The 20,979-nt window shown below is 42.2% G+C and overlaps 1 protein-coding gene across 3 annotated transcripts in view; it reads right to left on the reverse strand.

The window, feature by feature from the left end:
- LOC124280423 overlaps nt 1-19,544 on the reverse strand; it is a 51,351-nt gene extending 31,807 nt beyond the window's left edge. The window contains exons 1-14 of one of the 3 annotated variants that reach the window (XM_046716363.1): nt 19,456-19,544; nt 13,553-13,692; nt 12,383-12,800; nt 10,700-11,353; nt 10,201-10,328; nt 9,960-10,082; nt 9,259-9,381; nt 8,731-8,802; nt 8,205-8,308; nt 7,467-7,571; nt 6,605-6,688; nt 6,096-6,215; nt 5,471-5,660; nt 4,533-4,679 (exon numbers count right to left, since the gene is read on the reverse strand). In XM_046716363.1, the coding sequence (XP_046572319.1) occupies nt 4,533-4,679; nt 5,471-5,660; nt 6,096-6,215; nt 6,605-6,688; nt 7,467-7,571; nt 8,205-8,308; nt 8,731-8,802; nt 9,259-9,381; nt 9,960-10,082; nt 10,201-10,328; nt 10,700-11,353; nt 12,383-12,800; nt 13,553-13,682 (2,398 nt within the window). In that variant the 5' untranslated portion in view covers nt 13,683-13,692; nt 19,456-19,544. Of the gene's footprint in view, nt 1-4,532; nt 4,680-5,470; nt 5,661-6,095; nt 6,216-6,604; nt 6,689-7,466; nt 7,572-8,204; nt 8,309-8,730; nt 8,803-9,258; nt 9,382-9,959; nt 10,083-10,200; nt 10,329-10,699; nt 11,354-12,382; nt 12,801-13,542; nt 13,693-19,455 lie in introns of those variants that run through there. The other 2 variants (XM_046716364.1, XM_046716365.1) reach the window with 2 other exon arrangements.
- Nucleotides 19,545-20,979: the final 1,435 nt, after the last annotated feature.

Below are 20,979 nucleotides of genomic sequence, written 5' to 3' on the forward strand. Positions count from 1 at the left end.
TTACTCACCTGACTGTATCTCCATTCCTATACTGATTGGTTCAACTCCATCTGGCAGGCATGAGAGACACCTGGATGCTGTACTGTACACGTTACTCACCTTGCTGTACCTCTATTCCTATACTGATCGGTTCAACTCCATCTGGCAGGCGTGAGAGATACCTGGATGCTGTACTGTACAAGTTACTCACCTGGCTGTACCTCCATTCCTATACTGATTGGTTCAACTCCATCTGGCAGGCATGAGAGATACCTGGATGCTGTACTGTACCTGTTACTCACCTGGCTGTACCTCCATTCCTATACTGATTGGCTCAACTCCATCTGACAGGCATGAGAGACACCTGGATACTGTACTGTACACGTTACTCACCTGACTGTATCTCCATTCCTATACTGATTGGTTCAACTCCATCTGGCAGGCATGAGAGACACCTGGATGCTGTACTGTACACATTACTCACCTTGCTGTACCTCTATTCCTATACTGATTGGTTCAACTCCATCTGGCAGGCATGAGAGACACCTGGATGCTGTACTGTACAAGTTACTCACCTTGCTGTACCTCTATTCCTATACTGATTGGCTCAACTCCATCTGGCAGGCATGAGAGACACCTGGATGCTTTACTGTACAAGTTACTCACCATGATGTACCTCTATTCCTATACTGATTGGCTCAACTCCATCTGACAGGCATGAGAGACACCTGGATGCTGTACTGTACACGTAGCTCTCCATGCTGTACCTCCATTCCTATACTGATTGGCTCAACTCCATCTGGCAGGCATGAGAGACACCTGGATGCTCTACTGTACAAGTTACTCACCATGATGTACCTCTATTCCTATACTGATTGGCTCAACTCCATCTGGCAGGCATGAGAGACACCTGGATGCTCTACTGTACCTGTAACACACCTGGCTCTACCTCCATTCCTATACTGATTGGTTCAACTCCACCTGACAGGCATGAGAGACACCTGGATGCTGTACTGTACCTGTAACTCACCTTACTGTACCTCCATTCCTATACTGATTGGTTCAACTCCATCTGGCTTGCGTGAGAGACACCTGGATGCTGTACTGTACCTGTAACTCACCTAGCTCTACCTCCATTCCTATACTGATTGGTTCAACTCCATCGGACAGGCATGAGAGACACCTGGATGCTCTACTGTACAAGTTACTCACCATGATGTACCTATATTCCTATACGGATTGGCTCAACTCCATCTGACAGGCATGAGAGACACCTGGATGCTGTACTGTACAAGTTACTCACCATGATGTACCTCTATTCCTATACTGATAGGCTCAACTCCATCTGACAGGCATGAGAGACACCTGGATGCTCTACTGTACAAGTTACTCACCATGATGGACCTCTATTCCTATACTGATTGGCTCAACTCCATCTGGCAGGCATGAGAGATACCTGGATGCTCTACTGTACACGTAGCTCTCCATGCTGTACCTCCTCCCATTCCTATACTGATTGGCTCAACTCCATCTGGCAGGCATGAGAGACACCTGGATGCTCTACTGTACAAGTTACTCACCATGATGTACCTCTATTCCTATACTGATTGGCTCAACTCCATCTGGCAGGCATGAGAGACACCTGGATGCTCTACTGTACAAGTTACTCACCATGATGTACCTCTATTCCTATACTGATTGGCTCAACTCCATCTGGCAGGCATGAGAGACACCTGGATGCTTTACTGTACAAGTAACTCACCATGATGTACCTCCTCTATTCCTATACTGATTGGCTCAACTCCATCTGGCAGGCATGAGAGACACCTGGATGCTCTACTGTACAAGTTACTCACCATGATGTACCTCTATTCCTATACTGATTGGCTCAACTCCATCTGGCAGGCATGAGAGACACCTGGATGCTCTACTGTACAAGTTACTCACCATGATGTACCTCTATTCCTATACTGATTGGCTCAACTCCATCTGGATGCAGGCACTCACCATGATGTACCTCTATTCCTATACTGATTGAACTCCATCTGACACCTGGATGCTTTGCACAGGCACCTGAGAGACACCTGTACATGCTCCTATTCCTATACTGATTGGCTCAACTCCATCTGGCAGGCAGGCATGAGAGACACCTGGATTCTCCACTGGTACTCCATCCATGATGTACCTCTACCAAGTCTCACCATGCTGTACCTCTATTCCTATATGTACCTGATTGGCTCAACTCCATCTGGCAGGCATGAGGCTGTACTGACAAGTTACACCTGAGGACACCTGGATGCTCTACTGACAGTACACCTGATGCTCTTACTGTACAAGTTACTCACCATGATGGACCTCTATTCCTATACTGATTGGCTCAACTCCATCTGGCTATGAGAGATACTGGTTGCTCTCCATGCTGTACTCAACTCAACTCGATGGCTCCTCTCATCTGGCAGGCATGAGAGACACCTGGATGCTCTACTGTACAAGTTACTCACCATGATGTACCTCTATTCCTATACTGATTGGCTCAACTCGATCTGGCAGGCATGAGAGACACCTGGATGCTCTACTGTACAAGTTACTCACCATGATGTACCTCTATTCCTATACTGATTGGCTCAACTCCATCTGGCAGGCATGAGAGACACCTGGATGCTCTACTGTACAAGTTACTCACCATGATGTACCTCTATTCCTATACTGATACTGTACAAGTTACTCACCATGATGTACCTCTATTCCTATACTGATTGGCTCAACTCCATCTGACAGGCATGAGAGACACCTGGATGCTTTACTGTACACGTAGCTCTCCATGCTGTACCTCTATTCCTATACTGATTGGCTCAACTCCATCTGGCAGGCATGAGAGACACCTGGATGCTCTACTGTACCTGTAACACACCTGGCTCTACCTCCATTCCTATACTGATTGGTTCAACTCCACCTGACAGGCATGAGAGACACCTAGATGCTGTACTGTACCTGTAACTCACCTTACTGTACCTCCATTCCTATACTGATTGGTTCAACTCCATCTGGCTTGCGTGAGAGACACCTGGATGCTGTACTGTACCTGTAACTCACCTGGCTCTACCTCCATTCCTATACTGATTGGTTCAACTCCATCTGACAGGCGTGAGAGACACCTGGATGCTCTACTGTACAAGTTACTCACCATGATGTACCTCTATTCCTATACTGATTGGCTCAACTCCATGTGGCAGGCGTGAGAGACACCTGGATGCTGTATTGTACACATAACTCACCTGGCTGTACCTCCAGTCGTATGCTGATTGGCTCAACTTCATCTGGCAGGCGTGAGAGGCACCTGGATGCTGTACTGTACATGCTACTCACCTTGCTGTACCTCCATTCCTATACTGATTGGCTCAACTCCATCTGGCAGGCGTGAGAGGCACCTGGATGCTTTACTGTACATGCTACTCACCTTGCTGTACCTCCATTCCTATACTGATTGGCTCAACTCCATCTGGCAGGCTTGTGAGACACCTGGATGCTGTACTGTACACGTTACTCACCTGGCTGTGCCTCTATTCCCATACTGATTGGTTCAACTCCATCTGGCAGGCATGAGATACACATGAGTGCTGTACTGTACACGTTACTCACCTGGCTGTACCTCCAGTCTTATACTCATTGGCTCAACTTCATCTTGCAGGCATGAGAGACACCTGGATGTTGTAGTGTACACGTTACTCACCTGGCTGTACCTCCATTCCTATACTGATTGGTTCAATTCCATCTAGCAGGCGTGAGAGACACCTGGATGCTGTACCGTGCCTGCTACTCACCTGGCTGTACCTCCATTCCTATACTCAGTGGCTCAACTCCATCTGACAGGCATGAGATTCACCTGGATGCTGTACTGTACACGTTACTCACCTGGCTGTACTTCTATTCCCATACTGATTGGTTCAACTCCATCTGGCAGGCATGAGAGATACACCTGGATGCTGTACTGTACACGTTACTCACCTGGCTGTACCTCCATTCCTATACTGATTGGTTCAACTCCATCTGGCAGGCGTGAGAGATACCTGGATGCTGTACTGTACACGTTACTCACCTGGCTGTACTTCTATTCCCATACTGATTGGCTCAACTCCATCTGGCAGGCGTGAGAGATACCTGGATGCTGTACTGTACACGTTACTCACCAGGCTGTACCTCTATTCCTATACTGATTGGTTCAACTCCATCTGACAGGCATAAAAGAGACACCTGGATGTTTTACTGTACGCGTTAGTCGCCTGGCTGGACCTCCATTTCTATACTGATTGGTTCAACTCCATCTGGCAGGCGTGAGAGATACCTGGATGCTGTACTGTACACGTTACTCACCTGGCTGTACTTCTATTCCCATACTGATTGGCTCAACTCCATCTGGCAGGCGTGAGAGACACCTGGATGCTGTACTGTGCCTGTTACTCACCTGGCTGTACCTCCATTCCTATACTGATTGGTTCAACTCCATCTGACAGGCATGAGAGACACCTAGATGCTGTACTGTACACGTTACTCACCTGGCTGTACCTCCATTCCTATACTGATTGGTTCAACTCCATCTGGCAGGCGAGGATGATCATCCACGAGTAACACATTATACTGTCCGTTTGCACCGTATCTGTACCAGTTGCATGTTCCGTTGTCCCAATGCACCCATATGTACGCTACAGAAAGGACGGATGTTATTTTGTCAATAATAATCATGATGCATCTGGTTAAACCCCTAATGTCCAACCTACTGTCAGTTGCGCTGTGTAAAGAAAGTGGAGAAACAAGAAGGTAGCTAGAAAAAGATGAGTTTTTAGTTGGCTGCTAAATGCTTCCAGGGAAGATACTGATCTCAGTTCCAGAAAACTGGTGCAGCATCACTGAAAGCTCTGTCTCCATGGATGTTTTTGTTGCTGGCATTTTGTTAAATGCATCTTGCGTCACACTTGCCAATAACACACCTGCCAATAACACACTTGCCAAGAACACACTTGCCAAGAACACACCTGCCAATAACACACCTGCCAATAACACACTTGCCAATAACACACTTGCCAATAACACACCTGCCAATAACACACCTGCTAGTAGCACACCTGCCAATAACACCAATAACACACCTGCCAACAACACAAATAACACACCTGCCAAAAACACCAATAACACACCTGCCTTCCTTCTTCAACAAACAGTAACAAGTACACTCAAATCTAATTGTAAGCACATAATATATATGAAGTTATTTTACTTTGGTTCTCGTCAAAACAAATACACAGAGTATTACAAAATATTACTACAGGTATATATACTTTTTGTTGATTTTTGTTCCTAATAACAAGTCTGTTTTACATGTAAGTGGGGTGAAGAATATACTAGGCCTCATAACTGAAGTTAAGGGTTTGTTTATGAGCAGTGTGGTTTTGGTACTTTCTGTCAGATAGTTCAACCATTATGCCAGTCCCCATACCTCCCTCAATGGCATGGTTGACTATCGTCCCTGTCCCCTCCGTGTCTTCGTTCTTCCACGTCCAGTCGGGGCCTCGCATCACTCTTTTCCCAAGGGGAGGGAGGTCATCTGATATGTTGACGTTGTCAAATACATCCGTAGCCCCAAAGTCCATGTCAAGATTAGCACTGACCTTCTGCATAACAGCTGTCTAGTTGAAAAAATGTACTCACTTAATACTAATAGTAGTCAATTCATTTTATTAGAGGGCGGTGGGGTAGCCTAGTTGTTTAAGGCGGCGTAAAATTAAACTAACGCACTCACTCATTTTGTCCGATGGATACAAATCATTAAGGGAACTTTATATTCATGTATTTCCATGCATATCATATTTCGACACAAATAAATAAGACCTTTATGCATTGCTTTAAAACCGTCACTGCTCACAAAGGTGGTGGGCAGATACATATGTTATCAAAAGATTCTGTGGTCATGGGGAAATTAACTTGCATCTTTTGGGATATTTCCCATAAACAAGCATAATGGCTATTTATGTTGAAGTACTCCTTGAGACCATCGACATGAATCTGTAATGTCTGGCCATGTTGATAACCGTGGAATACACGAATAGCAAGAAAATGTTTACTTTTTCAGCAATTGATAGATCCTGGCAAACGGCGTCAACAATGAGATCGACGTGTTTTACTCGTGCTACACGCAGGGCAGGGTCCACTTTAACAAATTTGATGATTTGTGCAACGAGGATCTGAAAATATATACATTCATATTGACAAGTCGTGCGTGTGTGTATGATTAAGAGGTTTCTATACAATCGTACAATGTTTTAAATTAGGAATATGGACATAACATATTGGAAATTTAACAGCACTATTATTGCTGAAACACTACTTGAGTCATACAGCTGATCTTCTGCAACACATTCTTGATTAAGATTAACAGGGTCGCTGGTCAAGCTAAATACCTTAATCATAATATGGCATCGTATTCTAATTGCAAAGACCGTTGTTTCATAACACCAGTCACTGTACTGCCTGGTCTAGAGTGGAATATACAGGACCGGTGTCATATCAGAGGAACATCGCTGGATGTGGCGTTGTACTGTACAACGTACAAACCAAACCACGTCTTACTCACTTGTACCCTTTGGTGGTTGCAGATTGTCTTGACATCCTCAACAATCACCCCTAGACACATATCAGCTGTTGACTGCATCAAACTCTGAAGTTCAAAAAGTACAGTGCCAAGATACCCAAAGACAGAAGGCGTAAGCAAAACAGCAGGGACTTAAAATACACAAAAGTCAACGGAAGATAACCCCGGCCCCCACAGTTACTTAAAGTCCAAAACGTTTCCTTGGAAACCATGAAAAATATAGTTGCCAAAAATCCGCAACTAGCAAAAGGCACCTGGGATCTGTTAGGTATATCTGTTAAGTTTTGTTGATAGATATTGGGCTTGTTTTTGTGTGTGTGATAAGCTCCAGAAAATAATTCACTCCTTTTTCTAAACGAAGTCCAAATTGTTTCCATGGAACTCCAGGGGAATAAATATGCCAAAAAATTCTAAATAGCAAAAGGCACCACTTTAGGTCTGTTGGGTACCAAATAACGTTATACCTCATGTAGTAACATTTTGATACTTTTAAGTGTCTTGATCAGTGGCCTGTCTGTTTACCAATCATCATGATCGGACGCCACAGGAGTGAATCTTAGCCCACGATTTGTTTTTCCTGGTCCAAACTCAATCACTTCAAGTGAGTGATTAAGTTTTGGTTTTACACCGCTTTTTAGCAATATAAACGGGGGGGGCACACACATTGTAGCATTGTACCCATGTGGAGAATCGAACCCGGGCCTTCGGCGTGACGAGCGAACGCTTTAACCACTAGGCTTCCCTACCGCCCCTCAAAATATTTCAAGACCGTTATAGTAATATATTTGGATTATTCCACACAAGTTTTACAACGGAACATTAATGTATAAATCATTAGATTAACCTTTTGTGCATTTCCATGCGGTACAAAAACGATTGGGCTGACCACACGTTCCGTTTTGGGGTTCATCATTATCTGCATCAGTGTGGCCGTAAAGTACTGGAATCCCTGCATTGAGAAACATGTACATTTATTACACAAAACAAAGGTTAACACATGGACTTCTAAACTAACGCTTAGTTTCTGAATGTACATAATTATGATGTTAACAAATAAACCCATTTATATTGAAAAGAAGACCCCTTGAGATGTGAAATACGTGAACTAAAGGAAATCAAGACTTGCTTCATTTAGGGCTTTAGCATTGTAGGGAGTAGGGAAAATATTTTCGTTCGGGGACTGTGAGACAGGCTAATGAACTTTGTGTGTACGCTACAAAATAAACGCTTTCAAATTAAATAAAAATTAAATATGTCTATATATGTATATAGATTACTGAATGTGACTGAATGTGACTCAAATCAGTCATAGATATCCCGATTCCATACTGTCACCAATCTGATAAAAGCTACATTGACATTGAGTCAACTTGTTTTCTCAGAATGGCAACACCGGTTATGTTCAAAACAACACATAGCGAACATCCTGCATCTACAACATTGCCAGCTACATATGCCAGATGTTACACTAAATCGGTTTCCAATATTTCTGGAACCATTATGAAATGGTCAGTGTAAAACATCATCTGGAAGTTGACAATGAGCAATGGATCCATGGCTTCTTTGTCAAAGTATGGAATACCTGTGCGTCCTGTACTTGTTCCCTCTTGAAGGGTGTTATTCCATCTGTCACCACCACCATCCGAGGCGGAACTTTCAGATACCCACCGAAATCGCAAACACCTCCTGCATATGAATGTAGTAAGTATCAGTTATGGTGTTATTGTTCATCTGTTCACTACTGACCTTTCTGTGTCACTCAGTGTCAGGGTATTGTATAATTATGACACTGTAGCATATTTTAACCGAATGCCGATTTAGTTTTGTTGATTTATCAAATTTTTTGTTCATTTAGAATTGGTCTTCAGCAACCCACTCTTGTCGTAAGAGATGACTAAAGGGATCGGATGGTCAGGCTCGCTGACTTGGTTGACACATGTCATCGTATCCCAAATGAGTAGATCGATGCTCATTCTGTTGATCACTGGATTGTCTGGTCCAGACATATCGCCGCCATATCGCTGGAATAGTGCTGCGTGAAGCGTAAAACACCAACCAACCAATCAATCAATTAATCAATCAACCATCGTTTATAAAGGTCAACTTACCTTTGGTTAGAGCTGCTACACATACGAGCATGTAGTGGAGAAAGGGCGAGTATCCGCCATACTCAATTTCCTCTATGTAACAAGTTTGAATTCCAACATGAAAGAATCAACTGAGACATTCGCTAATACCATATAAACATGTATTTTCGTATTAACACGAATAACTCTTCTTCTTGAAGAATAAACCTTATTGTTCTCTATGAGTAAAAAGGGTTATTCAGTAAGTTTCTTACAAAGGCTTAGTTCTAATCTTTCTTACAAAAGGCTTAAATACTATTTTGGACGGTTGCATCATTTTCTCTTCAACATTTTCTGACAAATTATTTCTAAATTATAACCCATATACTCCTTATATTACTCCAAGACGTTATATCTATCATATCTATCATATCTATATATATCTGAAAGAGTGTCATACACATTACAAATTATGAAAAAGTAAGTTTCTATATACCTCCAACAAAGGTGTTTTCTTAATGCTACGTATCTGGAAGGCATAACCTCCCTTCGGTACATCAGGATCCTCACCTACTGCCTCCTTTAGACTTTCATAGTCGTTTGAAAAGGGATGAAGTATACCGGGCCTTCTTCCGAAAACAAGAATGCATATATTTTCTTCTACTCCATATTCCTCGGCGTTGTTCTCGATACCTAGAAGAAAATGCATAATCATATGCATGAACTGCATGAAGATTCATTATGTCCTGTCCTAAACTGTCAGTTAATGAACACAAACACAGAATGTACAACATAATACAGTGCATTAGCCATACTGGCATATGATTACTTTATTTGGAGAGATCTTACAGTATGTTACATAGTACATGTTTAGTCAGTACACAATCATTCAGCAAGATGTAGATACCCAACATTTGTTTATATAGTGATAGAAAAATAGCTGTAAAATGCCTTACATGCTTGACTATGAATGGTACAATACTTACTTTTCAAGCTACAATTGCTTTGATATGTTAGTTCAATAAATAACATTTTATAAATCAAACATGATATATTTACATACAGTATTCATTATGAACTAACAGAAACCAACCAACAGTGAGTGAGTATGGTGTTATGCTTTTAGCAATATTCTAGCAATATCATGGCGGGAGACATTAGAAATAGGTTTCACACATTGTACCTATGTGGGAAATCGATCCCTGGCCTTCGGTGTAAGGAGCCAACGCTCAAACCACAAGGCTACCCCCCAGTCAACAGTGGAGACATACCTTCTATGAAGCTGTACGCAATGCGCTGTAACCGCTGTAATCCAAGCCTACCCATGTCACCCGAGGTGTCCAAACATAGCAATGTATCTGTTCCCTTGCCCGCCGTTGGAACTGCATGACTTTCTGCAAACACATTTGGAAATAAATGTCGCAGCATGTTGTAACTACCTCAAGGACACGCACGGACTAATATTTCTACATGTCCTTTTTCATTTCCAGATACGAGAGGACGTACACTCACCACCATGGAGAATATGTTCCACTTCAGTCCAACAATTACCCCCAACGTCTTCGGTAACCTCCCTTAATTGATGCAGGATCGCATGGCCGTCATTTCCATCAGTTGTTTTGGATACGGTTATATCTAAACTGAAATTGATCACATATTAGCATATTTTCCAATATCATACCTCCACATAGTTTGCATGAAGCAGTTGGCATTAAAGGTCAGTTATTTTAAAATAATCAAATGTAATAATTAAATGTTGTGCAATATTTGTTATGTTTTGAATACGTACATACGACACATTTCCCATCTTTATACACATGATTGTTAGCAATGAGGAGGGACCCATAGCGATGAGAGTATATTTTACAATGATGTCTGCTACAGCGTCAGCTTTGCTGAGCCCAGCAGCATATGGTGCAACTGTGTGGAGATAAGCACTACCAGACAACAAAACGGTAAAATCAAACGCAGCCTATGGAAGCACAAACAACTTTTATCTTTCAACGTCTACCTTAATATCTGATCGGCTTGTTCTTCGTAACTATTGGGAAGTGTTGTCTTTGATTTGTTTACAGAACTTTTCTCAGATAAATCGCTTAGATGTTCCCCCTTTCCAAAACCGGTGCCGGTGTTCCATGACCTGTTTGTGTGACGTCCATCTTGTTTGGCTGAGTCTACCCAACCTGGATTGGTGTCGCTGGCTGACAGTCTATCCTTCCCATTGGCATCAATGTTCCGATCATGCTCTTCGTTCTCCATTTGATTTTCATGCTGTTCCTCCTCCGGGCTTGCATACATTTTGTCATCGTGCATGGAGGTAGACGCTGAACTTTCTTTAGAGCACCATTTAACATTGTCATTCTTCAGTGTTCCCCCATACAAGTCGTCATCAGGCTCAGATTCAGATGTTGACAACTTGTTGCCAGCCTGGAATGCCCCAAGTCTATGTTCTCCAGGGCTTTCTTTACAGTTTCCCGAACCCTGATGTCGAGTTGCGCCGCCTCTTTCCAGGTGAGGGCTGATTTGACCATCTTCATGTTTCTGCGAGTTAGGATTATTCTCTACAAGGTGTCTCTGTTCGGAGATTTCCGTACTTCGACAAGATTTCCCCTCCTGGCCGTGTTCCTCCACGTCACTAAGTTCATACACTACGCTCTCTGTAGAACTGTAATGTAAAAATATACATCGGTTACTGTAGTTATCTCTGACTCCACTAACTCCAAAAGATGCACATCTCTGAACTATGTAGCATGCACAAGCATTACTACATTTAAGCTGAAAGTATTCACGGACGTTACTGTGCAGGATATAGTTTATCAAATTTTCTGACTTCCTTGTTCATCAAATGACATACAACGCAATCTGGCTTGAAATATTAAATTATATCGTGTTAACTTAAAAGAAAGATGTATTAAGTAATTTGGATACAGTCTATTCATATGGTTTCCTCCCAAATTATATACCTATTTAACATCAAAATAACATTCCTATTTGTAACGTGAGGAGCGGTTTAATCGTACTGTACGCCTTGGTGTCAAAAATTCATTTCAGTACAAATTACTGTCACATGCCCACCGTTCGGAAAGCCTATAAGTGAAGCTTATCACGTCATGCCCAAACACAACTAAAATACCCACACGCCAGTGTGAGTGAGCTGAGTTTTACGCCGCACTAAGCAACATTCGAGCTATGTGGCGAAGGTTTGTAAATAATCTAGTCTGGACCAGACAGTCTAGTGATCAACAGCATAAGCATCGATCTACGCGATTGGGATACGATGACGTGTGTCAACAAAATCAGCGAGCCTGACAATCCGATCCCATTAGTCGCCTCTTACGACACATGTAAGGTCCAACCTCTTGGTTTTAAAGGTTTTCTCCTTATTAATTCCCTGCATATATCGATCTGCGATGATCCGGGTTAGAATTGGTCTTCAGGAACCCATGCTTGTCGTAACGGGATCAGGTGGTCAGACTCAGTCACTTGGTTGACACAAGTCATCGTATCCAAATTGCTTAGATCGATGCTCAAGTTGTTGATCACTGGACTGTCTGGTCCAGACTCGATTATATACAGACAGCTGCCATACAGCTGGGATATTCGATAGTGCGATGTTAAACAACCATACCAAACTCTGCATATATTATCTCCACATTTATTACGTGATAATCCCCTTCACAACGGTTATACAAACCCTGTTTTGTGCAGCTGGGAGTTGTTTGTGAAACACCATCGACTGGCATAGGAAGGGGCGGACATATTCACCAGTCGTATTTTCATCTCAACCTCACCATGTGCCAAATGCGACATAAATCGTTGGAAAATAGTTCTTAGTCCCCGTGCATTTTTTCTCATGGCTTTCATTGAATGATTGTCTTCATGTTGAAAAATGAACGAGATGGGACTCAGTCTGACGTGTATCAACCTCGCCTTGAAAGTCTGGAACATGAGACTGACGAAATGAAACAAGCGACCATTGGTTGTGTCAACATGGAGACTCATCCGCCTTTCGAAGTCTGCGGAACGGTGTTTTGGTGCCAATGTGATGGATGAGGAGACAGCGTGTTCGGTAACATGGTCCTCCCAGTACACTGCCACGAGGCACGCTCCATCTGAAGAATAGTGAGTGAGTTTAGTTTTACGCCGCACCCGGAAATATTCCAGCGGTGGTCTGTAAATAATCGAGTCTGGACCAGACAATACAGTGATCAGCATCATGAGCATCGATCTGCGCAATTGGGAAGCGATGACATGTATCTACCAAGTCAATGAGCGTGACCACCCGACCCCGTCCTCGCCTCTTACGACAAGCATGGGTTACTGAAGACCAATTCTAACCAAGATCTTCACGGGTAACATCGTAAGAATAACAGTAACGTGAGAAAATGTTCCAAACAGAGATAGACAAAGGTCTGTAACACTGATGAATCCTAAACCTGTGAAACATGAAGATACCGACACATTATTTCATAGAGACTTTTCGGTGCTGTGTCAATGTCTATCTACAATATATATTCTAATTCAGTTAGTACATTCATTCTACTACATAGCATCATTAGATTGAAAAAAAATGTTTTCCTTAAATCACTTTATTGCATCAACGCTGTCGCAACATGACAACTAAAACAGGATCAGGTTTCATTACATTGAAACAAATAATATATTGTGACATTCAGGAAGCAAGAAAGACGGATTATGACAAAGTATTGTACCACACAAAGACTTATTACCTCATTACTTTTAATGGGGCGGTGGGTTAGTCTAGTGGTTAAAACCTTCGCTCGTCACGCCGAAGACCCCGCCATGATATTGCTTAAATATTGCTAAAAGCGGAGTAAAATCAAACTCACTCACTAACAGTTACCTTTAATGACCTGGTCTGTTCTAAGTCTCTCCAGCAGAGCGTCATCAAACCACAAGTCCACAACCGGCAGGCACTTATGTGAGCGCACAATAGTCTTGCCTCGGATTTCCCGGTAATTCACTTCAGCCATCGCCTGGGAACTAGGGAAATACATCTAAATAGGTTTTCAAATGACTCTTAGAAGCCGTATATAGCTGGCACTCTATAAATATACTCAGCAGCAAAACAAATGTCAGTACGAATAGTGCAGGGGCTTGTGTAATTCCGTGGGAATTACATGTTAATTTTTGGAATCAATACTAATTGTTATCATTATTGTGTATGGATTCAGGAAAAACAAGGTTCCATTTTTCTGTTTGCTATAAGTGTCATTGTGGGGTGATGGAATATGAGTTCCCAAAATTGCTTGCGACACCATTTCGAGAAAAACATGTTTTCATAAACCTATCACAACATAGTCATGTAGCATATCAAAAGGGAGCTTATGATGTATGACATAGAGACAAGCTTCGACATTATTTGTCATACAAACACAATCATGAATTCTTTTTTTTCTTAATTTGGAAACTAGAAGGGCCCTCCTTATAGAACATGCCTCCGCCTTGCACAGCAATTTCCTTTCACTGTTACATGTTTAAAGTACTAATGTATATTTCTACTGTAATGTACTTTCACCAAACTGTTCGCAGATAGCCCTTGTATCATACCTAACATAACCACCAAGATTCATTCAAATCCATCCATAACTTTTTTAGTTATTATTCATATTCTCCATTTTTTAACATTGCGATTATTTAGTACCTCTGTGTACATGTACATTAACATACACTCTTCAAAAAAGGGAAAAAAAGAAACCAAAACAAAATTTGAAATAATGCAAGTTGGTATGCAAATGTCAAATTAAGCATGTTTGAGGGCTGAATATTGTTGTTATTATGGTTTAGAAGAACATGCGTGAGCGAATGCAACCATAAACGATTTTGAATGGTTTTATCGATCACGATTGTCATGATGAGCTTGAGTGGTATGGAACACAACCAAAAGCCGCAATTATTGCTTTTCGCGTGCAACCTATGACTATAAAAGACCCAAATGTATCTCACCCAGGACCCTTGCAAATATTGGATGAGAAAATGGGACGTCTCAACGGTGCCCACCGAAATATAGCCATTGGACGGTTACAAGCTGGCAAATCCAAGAGTGTCGTGGCGAGGACCTTCAGCGTTCATCCCAGGACAATACCTCGTTTGTGGGATCGTTTTGTGCATTCAATTTCAACAAATGACCATCCAAGACCAGGAAGACCGCGAGTCACCCCACAGACCAAGATCGCTACATCCGGGTAACCCACCTACGTGACTGCCATCATTCCACCCGGGACACTGCACAAGAACGGTTCGGAGCCTGGAGCATGTCCGACAATCAGGAACCGTCTCCGAAAGGTAGGTATGCGTGCCAGACGTCCACAAGTTGCCCCCTCTCTGACACGATTACATCAACGTCCGTGAGTCAGTTGGTGTAACGCGGTGCTGCCATGGAGCCTTGGAAACTGGAGGCACATATGGTTCAATGATGAATCGCGGTATCCCCTCAAGCGATTTGACGGAAGACAACGTGTCTACAGACCACGCAATGAACGTTTTGCATCCAAATGCATCAGGCAAGTGGACAGATTTGGAAGAGAAGGAGTGATGTTGTGGGGAGCCATCTCATACACCTGCAGATCGGAATTGGTGCTCGACCAAGGCAATCTTAAGGCAGCGAGACATATCGACCAGCTTCTCTGTCCTCACGTGCATCGTCTTGTCGACCGCCAAAGGGAGCTGGACCACCAGGACGACATCAGACTTCACACAGCACGTGCTACAGTTGACTACCTGGACAATAACAACATCAATGTCCTCCCCTAGCCCTCCAGATCCCCAGATCTGAAACCATTGATTATGTGTGGGATCAGATAGATAAACGTGTACGTCAACGTCGCAATCCGCCATTGAGGCTTTAACAGTAACTGTTGTTCAACATGCTGCAGAAGGAATGGAGGATTCCACAACGAAACATCCAACAACTGATTCAATCTGTGTCAAGGAGGTGTCGTACAGTTCTAGCAGTAAGAGGTGGCCATACAAGGCAGTAATGTCAGCGTCACCTCGTGGACAGCAGCAGTAATGACTATGATGACTATAATTTTTGTGAAGTGTGCACGAGATACCAATGTATTGCTCTACATAATTTCAATGCTGTACCCTTTTTTTTCGTTGATTTACATAATTGAATAAGACCAATTTTTCAATAATATTTTGCTTTTGCGTTTCTTTTTTTTGAATAGTGTACTTTTTCAAAATCTAATTGATTTGTCCTGGGGACATACCCAAGAGATCCAGAACGTTTCATTGAAATCCATCTAGTAGTATTTGAGTAAAGATGCCAACACATAAATACACTCACACAAGCAGGGTTGACTGGATACCCTCTGAAACACACCGTCAGTTTTTGGCAGAAGTATTTATGATCATAGTGATTATTATGCATCATATATTATTGAGATTCATGATATATAATGGTAGTTTTGACATACTTCATGCATATGTTGTGATAGTTATATAAAAATATGTTTTTCTCACATTGGTAACTCGATTATGGGTACCGATGTTCAGTTACCCAAGAATGATACTTATAATCATCAAAATAAATGGAACCATGTTTTTTCTGAATCCATATGCAATACTGATCACAATTATCAGTGGTTCCAAAAATTAACATGCACTTCCCACGGGAAGCATTTTTGCTACATAAGCCCCTGCACTGGAATTTTAAATTAAATAGGCACTGTAATAATAATAATAATAAGTCCATCTGTATAGCGCCCTATATCCAATCACCAAGTGGTAGCTCATGGCGCTAACTATATACATATTTACAACAGGAGTTCATTTAGATGTCATAGTGCTTCTTGAACAGTTAGACTGGAAGCTGGCTATTGAGGGGGATTCTTTGAGAGACACGTGCAGATTGTTCTAGAGGATAGCTGACACGTAGGAAAAACGTCGGTCGACGTAGCACACCGCTGTGATGCCGCCTCCTTTCCCTGGACCAAGGTTCTGGGACACCACAGAACCCACTCTCTGGTTTAAGCCTATTCCATCCCATACCATGATGCTTCTACCTCCCCTTGAGTCTCTTTCCATAACACATTGGTCTGAGTAACGCTGGCCACCTCGTCGGCATATTCGTGTTCTGTCATCTGCAGTTGATACGCAGTACCGACTCTCATCTGTGAACAGAACAGTTCTCCATTGCCTGTATCGCCAGTTTTGGTGTTGTATGGCAAACTGTAGATGTTCACGCCGATGACGAGGGGTGAGGATAGGTCCACGTTAAGGTCCACGGCAATGGAGGCTCCAGCTGTTAATACGTCGGCGTACTGTATCAGTACTGACTGGTCTTCCGTGTGTTCCCACTGTCTGGCGTGCTGTTTCGGATGCCTGCATGAAGGGATTCTGCACATGCTGTCGCACAACATGGCGGTCTTGTCGTCTTGTGGTCACCCTTGGTCTGCCAGTACAGGGGCGATCATTTGTGGAGTTGGTGGCCCGGAAACGTTCCTGCAGCCTGTAGATGGTCCGAACGTTGACCTGGTAGTGATTGGCAACGGCTTGTGCAATGTGGCCAGCTTCAAGTCTTCCTAGCGCCTGGTTCCTCTGAGCTGCCGTGAGTCGCGGCATCCTGCTGCCGTTGAAATGTGAATGTTTCAACCAGGTCTGAGGATGCATTTTATAGGGTTGGTACTTGTGAACAGCACATGCAGAATGAGTTGCATGAAAAACATGGGGAACACCGTACCATCTCCGAGATCAGTTTGCGTTTTTGAGACCATTTCCTGGGTTCAGTTCAGGTCACTGAAATGTCAAGGCCATCTATGGCCGACAAGTGAGTATGATTGCCGATGGTTTTTGAGAACATGCCTGCTTACTGTCGAGGAAATGATTTGTAGATGTTGCAATTAGCTTTTAGACCCGTGCAATGGCGGTGCCGATCGAATCTAGCCTTACATAGGTGCTGTCAACGTGGCTGGAATTAATAAACGAATTTATAAGGTGTGTTTTCGCTGTCTTGGGTGATCCATGATTTGGGCTTGGAATTGCGGAGGTTGCTGTTTCCGGTGAGTCGTGGCGTATAACTTTTGAAATAATGATCCGATTGTGACCAATTATAGCTCATTTTGTAGAGAAATCATCTCGCTTTTGATCCGTAGGCCTCGACGGAGCCTTAAAATGGTTTACGTGGTGAAATCTAACTTAGATTGAGGAGGGGTGGTTCCGTCGTTACATCCCTTTCCTTTTATATAATACTAGGGTAGGGTCTATATACCTATATGTCTTTCTAACGCTGTTTCTAAGCGTGACACACCCCTGTGGTTCCAGCGAATGGACGATAGAGGATGGGCGGGAGTGCGTCACAACTGAAAAGGCTCATCATCATACAAAGTTAACGGAAAAATAGAAGACTCAACGTTCTCACAGATTCGGAATGTGAACCAAATCACAGATCACATTTCTCAAAACTACGGTTAAGTAATCATAAATTGGTAGACGTACAAAACCTGCAAAACCACTAGAACAACGTCTCTTTAAAATGTGTAATGTCTTAGAAGATGAGCAGCACCATGTAATATCCTGTACAAAGTATAGCAAAGAAAGAGAATCACTTTTACATACAATCCTTAATCATGAGCAAGAATTTGCTACACTCTGCAAAAATGAACAATTCTTCACAATTTTCACGAACGGATGTACAGAAACAATTTCCAAACTATGTCATCATATCAATTATTTACAATTTTGTATGAATATTGTGTATCACACTAGTCTCCTCATATCGTTTCCATGTCATTATACTACATATGATTTTTGAAAATGTTGTACCTTATTTATATGTGAAATGTATCTGCGTATTTCTATATCTTTGTACCTTCTATGCGATAAATATCAGATTCTTTCTCTTATCTTATCTTATTGACCGTTCATAACTTATGGCGGGGATGGAGGGTGGGGTTGGGGAGTGATGGTGACTATTATGGAGAAGCATGTAAAATGTGAATAACATGTCATGTACAAAATCGGTAATACCTCCACCCACCGACCCATTATTTTAAAATATAAGTATGTACAAAATTGCTGACTCCCCCTACCCCCAGTACATATTTACAAAATTGATACCCCCTCCCAGAACAAAATAGGACACACACACACACACACACACATTCATCACCATACACACAAAGAGACAGACACACAGAGCTAAAGAGAGAGGGACACACACACACAGAGACACACAGAGAGAAAGAGAGAGAGAGAGAGAGAAAGAGAGAGTGAGCGAAAGAGAGAGAAACACACACATACATATTGAGACATACAACACACGGAGACAACTCTAAGAACAGAGACAGACACACAGAGCGAAAGAGAGAGGGACACACACACAGAGACACACATTGAAGAATATCTCTGTCAATTAGCTCCCCAACCCATTCACTCATTTATCTAACCCGAGCACATACTTCCCACAACAAACCAGTTGAAAGGGGATGTTGGCGAGTTACTTCCCTTTAAACTACTACCTGCTGCCATATTGCCATGTTGCTATTATTCAACATTTGAAAAGATTGTTCATGTGCAGGTGACTAAACCTTCATTGAATGATGTCAGTGTATGGTCCATACGTGAATGTGTGAGCGAGATTACGTGAGGAATATGCACGAAGAAAAGATAGCACCTACAACGAAACAACATATCCAGGAAATAGATATATAACACACAACCCGGGCGCACCTCGGCAGGCACATGAAAATATCGCAGGAAAACAATTAAGTCAAAACATATTGGTGTGACAAACAAACTTACCAGAAATTAACCACTATTCATCCCCCAGATGTTTTCAGTGTTCCTCAATCGGTTACGAGATTGGGGTTTTCCGGGTTTCTATTTATAGACCAAGTGACGCAGTCTGTTGTGTTCACAGGACATGTTTCTGCGTCTATTGGCGTAACAAACGAAACAATTCTCATTATGTTACATTTTCAGGATTATCGTTTGGTTTGTGAGGTTATAATACATACATCCCTCAGTTTTATCGTTATCAAGTGGCCTCATCAAAATCATTTAGATGAATAATTAGGAACCTGCGTTTTAAGTGTGTCCTAAAATGTAAACCTAAGGCTGCTGAGTGTACAAGGCAAAGATAGCTTGACTGATGCTAGTGTTTTTTGCCCTGTACATCTCCTATACTGAAAGACCCTTGAAGGTCCGGGGTAGAATAGGCCTTCAGCAACCCATGCTTGCTATAAAAGGCGACTATGCTTGTCGTAAAAGGCGACTAACGGGATCGGGTGGTCAGGCTTGGTGACTTGGTTGACACATGTCATCGGTTCCCAATTGCGCAGATTGATGCTCATGCTGTAGATCACTGGATTGTCTGGTCCAGACTCGATTATTTACAGACCGCCGCCATATAGCTGGATTATTGCTGAGAGCGGCGTAAAATTTAACTCACTCACTCACCTATACTGACAGCATGAAATGCAGCTGGAATTCGGCAGCCTGTCCCATCCACCCACCCACCCACACACACAGCAAACAGGGCTCCATGGTTGACCAAGTCAGTGGAGTATATAATACTGGCTCCACGTACAACATTCGTTAGCGAGTACTACACTGGTTACATGTCCAGAGCTACAGTACAGATAACCTTTGGGTCATTGAGTTATGTACTCGCTTGTGTTCATCTCAATTGGGTATGCTATTTGTGTTGTGACGGTTTGGGGGTTGTGTGGTGGAATGGGGAGTGGAGAATATAGAATGTTTCTTGTTCGAATTTGTACAAAGGATGAGAGATGTTTTTATTACAGAATGGTATACCGGTATAGAAACTTCTTCAAAAGTATGTACATTTAGGCGTTTTAAGACAATATTTGAACCAGAACGATATTTAAATGCTGTTAAGATAAAGAAGTATAGATGATTATTAGCAAGTTTAAGGTGTGGAGTTTTACAATTAGAAATAGAAACCTGGAGGGCTAAGGGTATTATCAGGGAAGAAAGATATTGTCAACTTTGTAAAAACGGTAAAATAGAAGATGAAATGCACTTTATGTTAGAATGTAAATCTCTTAATAATATTAGGAAGAAATACATACCAGAAACATTTTCTACAACTGCCAGTAGGACATAATTTTATATCACTAATGACCTCTAATAATGATGAGATAATTAAGAATGTTAGCCTATTATATATATCATGCAACTGTCTTAAGGAAATCGTTATTATGTTGATGACGCTTATGCACATCATGTGATTTATTGTCTATGTACATATTATTGTACAATTTTTGTTACGGGCCGGTGGCCTAAAAGCAAATAAACTATTGA

This window comes from Haliotis rubra, unplaced genomic scaffold, assembly GCF_003918875.1.
Source record: "Haliotis rubra isolate DU_JTF1 unplaced genomic scaffold, ASM391887v1 Scf267, whole genome shotgun sequence".
NCBI classification, from domain to species: domain Eukaryota; kingdom Metazoa; phylum Mollusca; class Gastropoda; order Lepetellida; family Haliotidae; genus Haliotis; species Haliotis rubra.